Raw genomic sequence first — 17,653 nt, 5'->3', positions numbered from 1 at the left:
AGGGCGGCGTTGACGCGACGTGTGTCCACCAGGGGGAGCGCTCCTTCTTCCTGCAGCCCGGCGAGCGTCTGGAGCGCGGCATCCAGGACGTGTACGTGCTGTCCGAGGAGGAAGGTCTGCTCCTGCGAGCCGTCCAGGCCTTCACCGACACCGAGGAGGTGAGACACAGGCTCCGCCCCCCTCGCGACTCGCTCGCATGGCTAAATGCTAACGCTTGATTGTAGGACGCCGTCTTGCTTGTTTTACCTCAAAAACGAAAACGTGCTGATGAGGTACTTTTCTGTTGCCACTTCCTCTTTGGTCCTCACTAGGTGTGATTTCCTGTCTGAGTGACTTCCTGTTTGGCCTTTAATCCCTCCCCCCCACAGACTAACCCTTCTTCTTCTTCTCCTTCCCTGGCTGCGTGTCACATGACCCTCCCGCTCACCATTTCTTTTGCCGCCAGCGCTCCCCCCCACCTTCCCCGACCCCTCCCGCTCCCGCTCCCTCGCCACCGCAATGCATCGCCGCGTTAACCCTGGTCTCCGCCCTCCTCCCGCCTCTCCCCCGTTCTCTCTGCCAGCGCGAGGTGGCCGAGGACGAGGAAGAGGAGCGGAGCAAGCGCCCGCGCCAAAGCGCCGTCCTTCGCCGTCCTGGCGACCGCTGGATGCTGCGAGGCCCCGTGGAGTACGTGCCCCCTGCCACGGTGGAGGTGGTGCAACGGCGGCAGGCCATCCCGCTGGATGAGAACGAGGGCATCTACGTGCGGGACATGAAGACGGGCAAGGTACGGTCGGCCGGCGACGCGTCGCGGGGCCGGCGACTAACTATCTTGCGGCGGCGCAGGTGCGAGCGGTCATCGGGCAGACGTACATGCTGAATCAGGACGAGGAGATGTGGCAGAAGGAACTTCCTCTCAACGTGGAGACGCTGCTGGCCTCCACCCGCGACCCTTTGGCCGACCGCTCGGACCGGAGCAAGATGGCGGAGGGCAAAGCGAGGACCAAGACGCAGGTGGTCTCCTACAGAGTCCCCCACAATGCGGCGGTGCAGGTTTACGACTACCGGGAGAAAAGGGCCAGGTGGGCCCTGTGTGGGCGGGGGGGGGGGGCATGGGCAACTGAGCCGCCGCTGACCTACCCTCTTCTTCAGGGTGGTGTTTGGACCGGAGCGCGTGATGCTGGGTCCTGACGAGCAGTTCACCGTGCTGTCGCTGTCGGGGGACCGCCCCAAGCGAGGCAACGTGATCAAGGCCATCTGTCTGCTGCTGGGCCCCGACTTCTTCACCGACATCATCACCATCGAGACCGCCGACCACGCCCGCCTGCAGCTGCAGCTCTCCTACAACTGGTAGGTGCCTTCACAATGGCCGCCGCCTCCCCACGCCGACCTTTGCTGTCTTCAGGCACTTTGACGTCAAGTCGCCCGTGGACCCCGCCGAAGCCGCCGCCCTGTTCTCCGTGCCCGACTTTGTGGGCGACGCCTGCAAGGCCATCGCGTCTCGGGTCCGAGGCGCAGTGGCGTCCGTGCAGTTTGACGACTTCCACAAGGTGACTTTTACTTTTCTCTTCCTTCCTTCCTTCTTTCCTTCCTCACCACACTCTCGCTGCCGCCACCGCCCAGAACTCCAACCGCATCATCTGCTCGGCCGTGTTCGGGTTCGACGAGAAGCTAGCGGTGCGCCAGAGTCTGCGCTTCCATCAGAACCGCCTGGTCATCAGCAGCGTGGACATCCAGTCTGTGGAGCCCGTGGACCAGAGGACGCGAGACTCCCTGCAGAAGAGCGTCCAGCTCGCAATCGAGATCACCACCAACTCCCAGGAGGCCACCGCACGGTGCGTCGCTAGGCTAGGCTAGGCTAGGCTAGGCTAGGCTAGGCTAGGCTAGGCTAGGCTACCTAGCTTGCGTTAAAGCCGACTAAGTCCAGCCGACTTCTACTAAATAAGATAAGCTCAGGTAAACTAATATAAGATAAGTTCACCTGAGATGAGCTGAGTTCTACTAAAAAATCTTATAGAAGATGAGCTCAGGTAAACTAAGATGAGGTAAGTTCAACTATAAACCCCGTTTCCATATGAGTTGGGAAATTAAGTTAGATGTAAATATAAACAGAATACAATGATTTGCAGATCCTTTTCAACCCATATTCAGTTGAATATGCTACAAAGACAACATATTTCATGTTCAAACTCATAAACATTTTTTTTTTTTTTTGCAAATAATAATTAACTTAGAATTTCATGGCTGCAACACGTGCCAAAGTAGTTGGGAAAGGGTATGTTCACCACTGTGTTACATCACCTTTTCTTTTAACAACACTCCATAAAGGTTTGGGAACTGAGGAAAGTTATTGTTGAAGCTTTGAAAGTGGAATTCTTTCCCATTCTTGTTTTATGTAGAGCTTCAGTCCTTCAACAGTCTCTGCTGTCATATTTTACGCTTCATAATGCGCCACACATTTTCGATGGGAGACAGGTTTGGACTGCAGGCGGCCCAGGAAAGTACTCGCACTCTTTTTTTACGAAGCCACGCTGCTGTAACACTTGTCTTGCTGAAATAAGCAGGGGCGTCCATGATAACGTTGCTTGGATGACAACATATGTTGCTCCAAAACCTGTAAGGACCTTTCAGCATTAATGGTGCCTTCACAGATGTGTAAGTTACCCATGCCTTTGGCACAAATACACCCCCATACCATCACACATGCTGGCTTTTGAACTTTACGCCTATAACAATCCGAATGGTTATTTTCCTCTTTGTTCTGGAGGACACCACATCCTCTGTTTCCAAATATAATTTGAAATGTGGACTCGTCAGACCACAGAACACTTTTCCGCTTTGTATCAGTCCATCTTAGGTGTGCTCGGGCCCAGCCGGGCCGGCGGCGTTTGAGGATGTTGTTGATAAAAGGGTTTGGCTTTGCATAGTAGAGTTTTAACTTGCACTTACAGATGTAGCGACCAACTGTAGTTACTGACAGTGGTTTTATGAAGTATTCCTGAGCCCATGTGGTGATATCCTTTACACGCTGATGTCGGTTTTTGGTGAAGTACCGCCTGAGGTATCAAAAGTTCGTAATATCATCGCTTACGTGCAGTGCTTTCTCCAGATTCTCAGAACTTTTTGATGATTTTATGGACCGTAGATGGTAAAATCCCTAAATTCCTTGCAATAGTTCGTTGAGAAATGTTGTTCTAAATTTGTTCGACAGTTTGCTTACAAAGTGGTGACCCTCGCCCCATCCTTGTTTGTGAATTACTTAGCATTTCATGGAAGCTGTTTTTATAGCCAATCATGGCACCCACCTGTTCCCAATTAGCCTGCACACCTGTGGGATGTTCCAAATAAGTGTTTGATGAGCATTCCTCAACTTTATCAGTATTTATTGCCACCTTTCCCAACTTCTTTGTCATGTTTTGCTGGCATCAAATTTTAAAGTTAATGATTATTTGAACACAAAAAAATGTTTATGAGTTTTAACATCAAATATGTTGTCTTTGTAGCATATTCAACTGAATATGGGTTGAAAAGGATTTGCAAATCATTGTATTCTGTTTATATTTACATCTAACACAATTTCCCAACTCATATGGAAACGGGGTTTGTAATTTAAGATAAGATCAACAAAGATAAGTTCAAGTAGACAAGTTCAATGAAGATACGATATTTCAACTAAAATAAGTTCAACAAAGATGAGCTGAATTTAACTGAGAAGTCACAGTAAGAATCTAAGGTAAACTAAGACCAGCAGATTTTAACAAGGATAAGATAATTTAATGTAAGCTAAGACGAGTTGAGTTCAACTAAGAAGGTAAGTTAAACCAAGACGAGTTGATGACGTGAAACTAAGAGGCTTATTTAAGATAAGATCAATTAAATTTAAGATAAGTTAATTAAAGATAAGACAAGTTAAACAAAGATAAGCTGGTTTGAGAAAAGTTAATAAACCGAGCGCAACTAAAATGGGTGACGATATTTAATGCTAAATTAAGCTAAACTAAGATAAGGTAAACTAAACTACATTAAGATAAGATATGAGAAGGTAAAGTAGGCTAAGCTAAGATAAACTAATTTAAAACAGGATAAGGTAAGAAACTAAGATAAATCAGACTAAACTAAGTGTTGCTCCTGCAGTCACTGAGCGTCTGAAGGGCTAAGTTAAGTTAAAATAAGATAATCTGTAGTAAGATAATTATTGATCCTGCATTGACGAGGCAGAGTGTCTGAAGGGCTAAATTAAGATAAAATAATCTAAATTAAGATAAAATAATCCTAAAATAAGATAAGTATTGCTCCTGCATTGATGAGTCGGAGTGTCTGAAGGGTTAAATTAAGGTAAAATAATCTAAATTAAGATAAAATAATCTAAATGAAGCGTAGTGTTGCTCCTGCAGTCACAAGGCGGAGTGTCTGAAGGGATAAATTAAGATAAAATAATCTAAATTAAGATCAAATAATCCTAAAATAGGATAAGTATTGCTCCTGCATTGATGAGTCGGAGTGTCTGAAGGGTTAAATTAAGATAAAATAATCTAAATTAAGATAAAATAATACAAGTTAAAATACAATAATCTATATTAGAATAAGTGTTGTTCCTGTAGTCACTAGGCAGAGTGTCTGCAGGGCTAAATTAAGATAAAATAATCCTAAAATAGGATAAGTATTGCTCCTGCATTGATGAGTCGGAGTGTCTGAAGGGCTAAATTAAGATAAAATAATCTAAATTAAGATCAAATAATCCTAAAATAAGATAAGTATTGCTCCTGCATTGATGAGTCGGAGTGTCTGAAGGGTTAAATTAAGATAAAATAATCTAAATTAAGATAAAATAATCCTAAAATAGGATAAGTATTGCTCCTGCATTGATGAGTCGGAGTGTCTGAAGGGTTAAATTAAGATAAAATAATCTAAATTAAGATAAAATAATCCTAAAATAAGATAAGTATTGCTCCTGCATTGATGAGTCGGAGTGTCTGAAGGGTTAAATTAAGATAAAATAATCTAAATTAAGATAAAACAATCCTAAAATAAGATAAGTATTGATCCTGCATTGATGAGTCGGCGTGTCTGAAGGGTTAAATTAAGATAAAATAATCTAAATTAAGATAAAACAATCCTAAAATAAGATAAGTATTGCTCCTGCATTGATGAGTCGGAGTGTCTGAAGGGTTAAATTAAGATAAAATAATCTAAATTAAGATAAAACAATCCTAAAATAAGATAAGTATTGCTCCTGCATTGATGAGTCGGAGTGTCTGAAGGGTTAAATTAAGATAAAATAATGTAAATTAAGATAAAATAATCTAAGTTAAAATACAATAATCTATATCAAAATAAGTGTCGTTCCTGTAGTCATAAGGCGGAGTGTCTGAAGGGATAAATTAAGGTAAAATAATCTAAATTAAGATAAAATAATCCTAAAATAGGATAAGTTTTGCTCCTGCATTGATGAGTCGGAGTGTCTGAAGGGCTAAATTAAGATAAAATAATACAAGTTAAAATACAATAATCTATATTAGAATAAGTGTTGTTCCTGTAGTCACTAGGCAGAGTGTCTGCAGGGCTAAATTAAGATAAAATAATCCTAAAATAAGATAAGTATTGCTCCTGCATTGATGAGTCGGAGTGTCTGAAGGGCTAAATTAAGATAAAAATATCTAAGTTAAAATATAATAATCTATATTAGAATAAGTGTCATTTCTGTAGTCACGATACGGAGTGTCTGCAGGGCTAAATTAAGATAAAATAATCTAAATTAAGATAAAATAATCTCTATTAAGATAAGTGTTGCTCCTGCAGTCACGAGGCAGAGCATCTGAAGGGCTAAATTAAGATAAAATAATGTAAATTAAGATAAAATAATCTAAGTTAAAATACAATAATCTATATCAAAATAAGTGTCGTTCCTGTAGTCACGAGGCGGAGTGTCTGAAAGATTAATTAAGGTAAAATAATCTAAATTAAGATAAAATAATCCTAAAATAGGATGAGTATTGCTCCTGCATTGATGAGTCGGAGTGTCTGAAGGGTTAAATTAAGATAAAATAATCTATATTAAGATAAAATAATCTAAATGAAGCGTAGTGTTGCTCCTGCAGTCACAAGTCGGAGTGTCTGAAGGGATAAATTAAGATAAAATAATCTAAATTAAGATCAAATAATCCTAAAATAGGAGAAGTATTGATCCTGCATTGATGAGTCGGAGTGTCTGAAGGGTTAAATTAAGATAAAAAAATCTAAATTAAGATAAAATAATCCTAAAATAAGATAAGTATTGCTCCTGCATTGGTGAGTCGGAGTGTCTGAAGGGTTAAATTAAGATAAAATAATCTAAATTAAGATAAAATAATCCTAAAATAAGATAAGTATTGCTCCTGCATTGATGAGTCGGAGTGTCTGAAGGGTTAAATTAAGATAAAATAATCTAAATTAAGATAAAATAATCCTAAAATAAGATAAGTATTGCTCCTGCATTGGTGAGTCGGAGTGTCTGAAGGGTTAAATTAAGATAAAATAATCTAAATTAAGATAAAATAATCCTAAAATAGGATAAGTATTGCTCCTGCATTGATGAGTCGGAGTGTCTGAAGGGTTAAATTAAGATAACATGTAAAATAATCTAAATTAAGATTAGATCATCCATATTAAGAGAAGTGTTGGTCCTGTCGTCACGAGGCAGAGCGTTTTAAGGGCTGAATTGAGATAAAATAATCTAAATCAAGATAAAATAATCTAAGTTAAGATAAAATAATCTAAATGAAGCTTAGTGTTGTTCCTGTAGTCACATCGGAGCGTCTGGAGGGTTAAGTTAAGATAATTTAAGTGTTGTTCCTGCAGTCACGAGGCGGAGCGTCTGGAGCAGGAGGCGCGAGGCCGGCTGGAGAGACAGAAGATCATGGACCAGGCGGAAGCTGAGCGAGCCAGGAAGGAACTTCTAGAACTGGAGGCTCTCAGGTGACTCTCGCACTTCCTGTCCCGCCAACAACTTAAACTAACATCACTTCCTGTCCCGCCAACAACTTAAACTAACATCACTTCCTGTCCCGCCATCATCACGCCATCAACTTAAACTAACATCACTTCCTGTCCCGCCATCATCGCGCCATCAACTTAAACTAACATCACTTCCTGTCGCGCCAACAACTTAAACTAACATCACTTCCTGTCCCGCCATCATCGCGCCATCAACTTAAACTAACATCACTTCCTGTCCCGCCAACAACTTAAACTAACATCACTTCCTGTCCCGCCATCATCACGCCATCAATTTAAACTAACATCACTTCCTTTCTCGCCATCATCACACCATCAACTTAAACTAACATCACTTCCTGTCCCGACTTCACCGCACCATCAACTTAAACTGACATCACTTCTTGTCCCGCCATCATCACGCCATCAACTTCATGTCGCGCCATCATCACGCCATCAACTTAAACTAACATCACTTCCTGTCCCGCCATCATCACACCATCGACTTAAACTAACATCACTTCCTGTCCCTGCCATCATCACGCCATCGACTTAAACTAACATCACTTCCTGTCCCGCCATCATCACACCATCGACTTAAACTAACATCACTTCCTGTCCCGCCATCATCACGCCATCGACTTAAACTAACATCACTTCCTGTCCCGCCAACAACTTAAACTAACATCACTTCCTGTCCCGCCATCATCACGCCATCGACTTAAACTAACATCACTTCCTGTCCCGCCAACAACTTAAACTAACATCACTTCCTGTCCCGCCATCATCACGCCATCAACTTAAACTAACATCACTTCCTGTCCCGCCATCATCACGCCATCAACTTAAACTAACATCACTTCCTGTCCCGCCATCATCACGCCATCGACTTAAACTAACATCACTTCCTGTCCCGCCATCATCACGCCATCGACTTAAACTAACATCACTTCCTGTCCCTGCCATCATCACGCCATCGACTTAAACTAACATCACTTCCTGTCCCGCCAACAACTTAAACTAACATCACTTCCTGTCCCGCCATCATCGCGCCAACAACTTAAACTAACATCACTTCCTGTCCCGCCATCATCGCGCCATCGACTTAAACTAACATCACTTCCTGTCCCGCCATCATCGCGCCATCGACTTAAACTAACATCACTTCCTGTCCCGCCATCGACTTAAACTAACATCACTTCCTGTCCCGCCATCATCACGCCATCAACTTAAACTAACATCACTTCCTGTCCCGCCATCATCACGCCATCGACTTAAACTAACATCACTTCCTGTCCCTGCCATCATCACGCCATCGACTTAAACTAACATCACTTCCTGTCCCGCCAACAACTTAAACTAACATCACTTCCTGTCCCGCCATCATCGCGCCATCGACTTAAACTAACATCACTTCCTGTCCCGCCAACAACTTAAACTAACATCACTTCCTGTCCCGCCATCATCGCGCCATCGACTTAAACTAACATCACTTCCTGTCCCGCCATCATCGCGCCATCGACTTAAACTAACATCACTTCCTGTCCCGCCATCATCACGCCATCGACTTAAACTAACATCACTTCCTGTCCCGCCATCATCACGCCATCGACTTAAACTAACATCACTTCCTGTCCCGCCATCATCACGCCATGGACTTAAACTAACATCACTTCCTATCACGCCATCATCTTAACCTAACATCACTTCCTGTCCCGCCATCATCACGCCATTGACTTAAACTAACATCACTTCCGGTCCCGCCATCATCACGCCATCAGCTTAAACTAACATCACTTCCTGTCCCGCCATCATCACACCATCGACTTAAACTAACATCACTTCCTGTCCCTGCCATCATCACGCCATCGACTTAAACTAACATCACTTCCTGTCCCGCCATCATCACACCATCGACTTAAACTAACATCACTTCCTGTCCCGCCATCATCACGCCATCGACTTAAACTAACATCACTTCCTGTCCCGCCAACAACTTAAACTAACATCACTTCCTGTCCCGCCATCATCACGCCATCGACTTAAACTAACATCACTTCCTGTCCCGCCAACAACTTAAACTAACATCACTTCCTGTCCCGCCATCATCACGCCATCAACTTAAACTAACATCACTTCCTGTCCCGCCATCATCACGCCATCGACTTAAACTAACATCACTTCCTGTCCCGCCATCATCACGCCATCGACTTAAACTAACATCACTTCCTGTCCCTGCCATCATCACGCCATCGACTTAAACTAACATCACTTCCTGTCCCGCCAACAACTTAAACTAACATCACTTCCTGTCCCGCCATCATCGCGCCAACAACTTAAACTAACATCACTTCCTGTCCCGCCATCATCGCGCCATCGACTTAAACTAACATCACTTCCTTTCTCACCATCATCACGCTATCAACTTAAACTGACATCACTTCCTGTCCCGCCATCATCACGCCATCGACTTAAACTAACATCACTTCCTGTCCCGCCATCATCACGACATCAACTTAAACTAACATCACTTCCTGTCCCGCCATCATCACGCCATCGACTTAAACTAACATCACTTCCTGTCCCGCCATCATCACGACATCAACTTAAACTAACATCACTTCCTGTCCCGCCATCATCACGCCATCGACTTAAACTAACATCACTTCCTGTCCCGCCATCATCACGCCATCGACTTAAACTAACATCACTTCCTTTCTCGCCATCATCACGCCATCGACTTAAACTAACATCACTTCCTTTCTCGCCATCATCACGCTATCAACTTAAACTGACATCACTTCCTGTCCCGCCATCATCACGCCATCGACTTAAACTAACATCACTTCCTATCACGCCATCAACTTAAACTAACATCACTTCCTGTCCCGCCATCATCACGCCATCAACTTAAACTAACATCACTTCCTGTCCCGCCATCATCACGCCATCAACTTAAACTAACATCACTTCCTGTCCCGCCATCATCACGCCATCGACTTAAACTAACATCACTTCCTGTCCCGCCATCATCACGCCATCAACTTAAACTAACATCACTTCCTGTCCCGCCATCATCACGACATCAACTTAAACTAACATCACTTCCTGTCTCGCCATCATCACGACATCAACTTAAACTAACATCACTTCCTGTCCCGCCATCATCACGCCATCAACTTAAACTGACATCACTTCCTGTCCCGCCATCATCACGCCATCGACTTAAACTAACATCACTTCCTGTCCCGCCATCATCACGCCATCAACTTAAACTAACATCACTTCCTGTCCCGCCATCATCACGCCATCAACTTAAACTAACATCACTTCCTGTCTCGCCATCATCACGACATCAACTTAAACTAACATCACTTCCTGTCCCGCCATCATCACGCCATCAACTTAAACTGACATCACTTCCTGTCCCGCCATCATCACGCCATTGACTTAAACTAACATCTCTTCCTGTCCCGCCATCATCACGCCATCGACTTAAACTAACATCACTTCCTGTCCCGCCATCATCACGCCATCAACTTAAACTAACATCAACTTAAACTAACATCACTTCCGGTCCCGCCATCATCACGCCATCAACTTAAACTAACATCACTTCCTGTCCCACCATCATCACGCCATTGACTTAAACTAACATCACTTCCTGTCCCGCCATCATCACGTCATCAACTTAAACTAACATCACTTCCTGTCCCTGCCATCATCACGCCATCGACTTAAACTAACATCACTTCCTGTCCCGCCAACAACTTAAACTAACATCACTTCCTGTCCCGCCATCATCACGCCAACAACTTAAACTAACATCACTTCCTGTCCCGCCATCATCACGCCAACAACTTAAACTAACATCACTTCCTGTCCCGCCATCATCACGCCATCGACTTAAACTAACATCACTTCCTGTCCCGCCATCATCACGCCATCGACTTAAACCAACATCACTTCCTGTCCCGCCATCATCACGCCATCGACTTAAACTAACATCACTTCCTGTCCCGCCATCATCACGCCATCAACTTAAACTAACATCACTTCCTGTCCCGCCATCATCACGCCATCAACTTAAACTAACATCACTTCCTGTCCCGCCATCATCACGCCATCAACTTAAACTAACATCACTTCCTGTCCCGCCATCATCACGCCATCGACTTAAACTAACATCACTTCCTGTCCCGCCATCATCACGCCATCGACTTAAACTAACATCACTTCCTGTCCCGCCATCATCACGCCATCGACTTAAACTAACATCACTTCCTGTCCCGCCATCATCACGCCATCGACTTAAACTAACATCACTTCCTATCCCGCCATCATCACGCCATCGACTTAAACTAACATCACTTCCTGTCCCGCCATCATCACGCCATCGACTTAAACTAACATCACTTCCTGTCCCGCTATCATCACGCCATCGACTTAAACTAACATCACTTCCTGTCCCGCCATCATCACGCCATCGACTTAAACTAAAAGCACTTCCTGTCCCGCCATCATCACGCCATCAACTTAAACTAACATCACTTCCTGTCCCGCCATCATCACGCCATCGACTTAAACTAACATCACTTCCTGTCCCGCCATCATCACGCCATCAACTTACACTAACATCAACTTAAACTAACATCACTTCCTGTCCCGCCATCATCACGCCATCGACTTAAACTAACATCACTTCCTGTCCCGCCATCATCACGCCATCGACGTAAACTAACATCACTTCCTGTCCCGCCATCATCACGCCATCGACGTAAACTAACATCACTTCCTGTCCCGCCATCATCACGCCATTGACGTAAACTAACATCACTTCCTGTCCCGCCATCATCACGCCATCGACTTAAACTAACATCACTTCCTGTCCCGCCATCATCACGCCATCGACTTAAACTAACATCACTTCCTGTCCCGCCATCATCACGCCAACAACTTAAACTAACATCACTTCCTGTCCCGCCATCATCACGCCATCGACGTAAACTAACATCACTTCCTGTCCCGCCATCATCACGCCATCGACATAAACTAACATCACTTCCTGTCCCGCCATCATCACGCCATTGACTTAAACTAACATCACTTCCTGTCCCGCAACAACTTAAACTAACATCACTTCCTGTCCCGCCATCATCGCGCCATCGACTTAAACTAACATCACTTCCTGTCCCGCCCTCATCGCGCCATCGACTTAAACTAACATCACTTCCTGTCCCGCCATCATTACGCCATCAACTTAAACTAACATCACTTCCTGTCCCGCCATCATTACGCCATCAACTTAAACTAACATCACTTCCTGTCCCGCCCTCATCGCGCCATCGACTTAAACTAACATCACTTCCTGTCCCGCCATCATCGCGCCATCGACTTAAACTAACATCACTTCCTGTCCCACCCTCATCGCGCCATCGACTTAAACGAACATCACTTCCTGTCCCGCCATCATCACGCCATCAACTTAAACTAACATCACTTCCTGTCCCGCCATCATCACGCCATCGACTTAAACTAACATCACTTCCTGTCCCGTCATCATCACGCCATCAACTTAAACTAACATCACTTCCTTTCTCGCCATCATCACGCTATCAACTTAAACTGACATCACTTCCTGTCTCGCCATCATCACGACATCAACTTAAACTAACATCATTTCCTGTCCTGCCATCATCACGCCATCAACTTAAACTACCATCACTTCCTGTCCCGCCATCATCACGCCATCGACTTAAACTAACATCACTTCCTGTCCCGCCATCATCACGCCATCGACTTAAACTAACATCACTTCCTGTCCCGCCATCATCACGCCATCGACTTAAACTAACATCACTTCCTGTCCCTGCCATCATCACGCCATTGACTTAAACTAACATTACTTCCTGTCCCGCCATCATCACGCCATCGACTTAAACAAACATCACTTCCTGTCCCTGCCATCATCACGCCATCAACTTAAACTAACATCACTTCCTGTCCCGCCATCATCACGCCATCGACTTAAACTAACATCACTTCCTGTCCCGCCATCATCACGCCATCGACTTAAACTAACATCACTTCCTGTCCCGCCATCATCACGCCATCGACTTAAACTAACATCACTTCCTGTCCCGCCGTCATCACGCCATCGACTTAAACTAACATCACTTCCTGTCCCGCCATCATCACGCCATCGACTTAAACTAACATCACTTCCTGTCCCGCCATCATCACGCCATCGACTTAAACTAACATCACTTCCTGTCCCTGCCATCATCACGCCATCAACTTAAACTAACATCACTTCCTGTCCCTGCCATCATCACGCCATCAACTTAAACTAACATCACTTCCTGTCCCGCCATCATCACGCCATCAACTTAAACAAACATCACTTCCTGTCCCTGCCATCATCACGCCATTGACTTAAACTAACATCACTTCCTGTCCCGCCATCATCACGCCATCGACTTAAACTAACATCACTTCCTGTCCCGCCATCATCACGCCATCGACTTAAACTAACATCACTTCCTGTCCCTGCCATCATCACGCCATTGACTTAAACTAACATCACTTCCTGTCCCGCCATCATCACGCCATCAACTTAAACAAACATCACTTCCTGTCCCGCCATCATCACGCCATCAACTTAAACAAACATCACTTCCTGTCCCGCCATCATCACGCCATCGACGTAAACTAACATCACTTCCTGTCCCGCCATCATCACGCCATCGACGTAAACTAACATCACTTCCTGTCCCCGCCATCATCACGCCATCGACATAAACTAACATCACTTCCTGTCCCGCCATCATCACGCCATTGACTTAAACTAACATCACTTCCTGTCCCGCAACAACTTAAACTAACATCACTTCCTGTCCCGCCATCATCGCGCCATCGACTTAAACTAACATCACTTCCTGTCCCGCCCTCATCGCGCCATCAACTTAAACTAACATCACTTCCTGTCCCGCCATCATCACGCCATCGACTTAAACTAACATCACTTCCTGTCCCGCCAACAACTTAAACTAACATCACTTCCTGTCCCGCCATCATCACGCCATCAACTTAAACTAACATCACTTCCTGTCCCGCCATCATCACGCCATCAACTTAAACTAACATCACTTCCTGTCCCGCCATCATCACGCCATCGACTTAAACTAACATCACTTCCTGTCCCGCCATCATCACGCCATCGACTTAAACTAACATCACTTCCTGTCCCTGCCATCATCACGCCATCGACTTAAACTAACATCACTTCCTGTCCCGCCAACAACTTAAACTAACATCACTTCCTGTCCCGCCATCATCGCGCCAACAACTTAAACTAACATCACTTCCTGTCCCGCCATCATCGCGCCATCGACTTAAACTAACATCACTTCCTGTCCCGCCATCATCGCGCCATCGACTTAAACTAACATCACTTCCTGTCCCGCCATCGACTTAAACTAACATCACTTCCTGTCCCGCCATCATCACGCCATCAACTTAAACTAACATCACTTCCTGTCCCGCCATCATCACGCCATCGACTTAAACTAACATCACTTCCTGTCCCTGCCATCATCACGCCATCGACTTAAACTAACATCACTTCCTGTCCCGCCAACAACTTAAACTAACATCACTTCCTGTCCCGCCATCATCGCGCCATCGACTTAAACTAACATCACTTCCTGTCCCGCCAACAACTTAAACTAACATCACTTCCTGTCCCGCCATCATCGCGCCATCGACTTAAACTAACATCACTTCCTGTCCCGCCATCATCGCGCCATCGACTTAAACTAACATCACTTCCTGTCCCGCCATCATCACGCCATCGACTTAAACTAACATCACTTCCTGTCCCGCCATCATCACGCCATCGACTTAAACTAACATCACTTCCTGTCCCGCCATCATCACGCCATGGACTTAAACTAACATCACTTCCTATCACGCCATCATCTTAACCTAACATCACTTCCTGTCCCGCCATCATCACGCCATTGACTTAAACTAACATCACTTCCGGTCCCGCCATCATCACGCCATCAGCTTAAACTAACATCACTTCCTGTCCCGCCATCATCACACCATCGACTTAAACTAACATCACTTCCTGTCCCTGCCATCATCACGCCATCGACTTAAACTAACATCACTTCCTGTCCCGCCATCATCACACCATCGACTTAAACTAACATCACTTCCTGTCCCGCCATCATCACGCCATCGACTTAAACTAACATCACTTCCTGTCCCGCCAACAACTTAAACTAACATCACTTCCTGTCCCGCCATCATCACGCCATCGACTTAAACTAACATCACTTCCTGTCCCGCCAACAACTTAAACTAACATCACTTCCTGTCCCGCCATCATCACGCCATCAACTTAAACTAACATCACTTCCTGTCCCGCCATCATCACGCCATCGACTTAAACTAACATCACTTCCTGTCCCGCCATCATCACGCCATCGACTTAAACTAACATCACTTCCTGTCCCTGCCATCATCACGCCATCGACTTAAACTAACATCACTTCCTGTCCCGCCAACAACTTAAACTAACATCACTTCCTGTCCCGCCATCATCGCGCCAACAACTTAAACTAACATCACTTCCTGTCCCGCCATCATCGCGCCATCGACTTAAACTAACATCACTTCCTTTCTCACCATCATCACGCTATCAACTTAAACTGACATCACTTCCTGTCCCGCCATCATCACGCCATCGACTTAAACTAACATCACTTCCTGTCCCGCCATCATCACGACATCAACTTAAACTAACATCACTTCCTGTCCCGCCATCATCACGCCATCGACTTAAACTAACATCACTTCCTGTCCCGCCATCATCACGACATCAACTTAAACTAACATCACTTCCTGTCCCGCCATCATCACGCCATCGACTTAAACTAACATCACTTCCTGTCCCGCCATCATCACGCCATCGACTTAAACTAACATCACTTCCTTTCTCGCCATCATCACGCCATCGACTTAAACTAACATCACTTCCTTTCTCGCCATCATCACGCTATCAACTTAAACTGACATCACTTCCTGTCCCGCCATCATCACGCCATCGACTTAAACTAACATCACTTCCTATCACGCCATCAACTTAAACTAACATCACTTCCTGTCCCGCCATCATCACGCCATCAACTTAAACTAACATCACTTCCTGTCCCGCCATCATCACGCCATCAACTTAAACTAACATCACTTCCTGTCCCGCCATCATCACGCCATCGACTTAAACTAACATCACTTCCTGTCCCGCCATCATCACGCCATCAACTTAAACTAACATCACTTCCTGTCCCGCCATCATCACGACATCAACTTAAACTAACATCACTTCCTGTCTCGCCATCATCACGACATCAACTTAAACTAACATCACTTCCTGTCCCGCCATCATCACGCCATCAACTTAAACTGACATCACTTCCTGTCCCGCCATCATCACGCCATCGACTTAAACTAACATCACTTCCTGTCCCGCCATCATCACGCCATCAACTTAAACTAACATCACTTCCTGTCCCGCCATCATCACGCCATCAACTTAAACTAACATCACTTCCTGTCTCGCCATCATCACGACATCAACTTAAACTAACATCACTTCCTGTCCCGCCATCATCACGCCATCAACTTAAACTGACATCACTTCCTGTCCCGCCATCATCACGCCATTGACTTAAACTAACATCTCTTCCTGTCCCGCCATCATCACGCCATCGACTTAAACTAACATCACTTCCTGTCCCGCCATCATCACGCCATCAACTTAAACTAACATCAACTTAAACTAACATCACTTCCGGTCCCGCCATCATCACGCCATCAACTTAAACTAACATCACTTCCTGTCCCACCATCATCACGCCATTGACTTAAACTAACATCACTTCCTGTCCCGCCATCATCACGTCATCAACTTAAACTAACATCACTTCCTGTCCCTGCCATCATCACGCCATCGACTTAAACTAACATCACTTCCTGTCCCGCCAACAACTTAAACTAACATCACTTCCTGTCCCGCCATCATCACGCCAACAACTTAAACTAACATCACTTCCTGTCCCGCCATCATCACGCCAACAACTTAAACTAACATCACTTCCTGTCCCGCCATCATCACGCCATCGACTTAAACTAACATCACTTCCTGTCCCGCCATCATCACGCCATCGACTTAAACCAACATCACTTCCTGTCCCGCCATCATCACGCCATCGACTTAAACTAACATCACTTCCTGTCCCGCCATCATCACGCCATCAACTTAAACTAACATCACTTCCTGTCCCGCCATCATCACGCCATCAACTTAAACTAACATCACTTCCTGTCCCGCCATCATCACGCCATCAACTTAAACTAACATCACTTCCTGTCCCGCCATCATCACGCCATCGACTTAAACTAACATCACTTCCTGTCCCGCCATCATCACGCCATCGACTTAAACTAACATCACTTCCTGTCCCGCCATCATCACGCCATCGACTTAAACTAACATCACTTCCTGTCCCGCCATCATCACGCCATCGACTTAAACTAACATCACTTCCTATCCCGCCATCATCACGCCATCGACTTAAACTAACATCACTTCCTGTCCCGCCATCATCACGCCATCGACTTAAACTAACAT

The 17,653-nt window shown here is 45.2% G+C and overlaps 1 protein-coding gene across 50 annotated transcripts in view; it reads left to right on the top strand.

Moving 5' to 3' along the window:
• Positions 1-17,653, top strand: part of mvp (major vault protein) — a 55,016-nt gene that overhangs the window by 12,281 nt on the left and 25,082 nt on the right. For all 50 annotated transcript variants that reach the window (XM_061884405.1, XM_061884400.1, XM_061884389.1 and 47 more), the window contains exons 8-14: positions 33-158; positions 563-766; positions 826-1,061; positions 1,132-1,329; positions 1,385-1,529; positions 1,603-1,814; positions 6,817-6,933. In XM_061884405.1, the coding sequence (XP_061740389.1) occupies positions 33-158; positions 563-766; positions 826-1,061; positions 1,132-1,329; positions 1,385-1,529; positions 1,603-1,814; positions 6,817-6,933 (1,238 nt within the window). The remainder of the gene's footprint in view (positions 1-32; positions 159-562; positions 767-825; positions 1,062-1,131; positions 1,330-1,384; positions 1,530-1,602; positions 1,815-6,816; positions 6,934-17,653) is intronic.

This window comes from Nerophis ophidion, linkage group LG23, assembly GCF_033978795.1.
Source record: "Nerophis ophidion isolate RoL-2023_Sa linkage group LG23, RoL_Noph_v1.0, whole genome shotgun sequence".
In the NCBI taxonomy this organism is placed as follows: Eukaryota; Metazoa; Chordata; class Actinopteri; order Syngnathiformes; family Syngnathidae; genus Nerophis; species Nerophis ophidion.
This window is presented reverse-complemented; position numbering and strand designations above follow the sequence as displayed.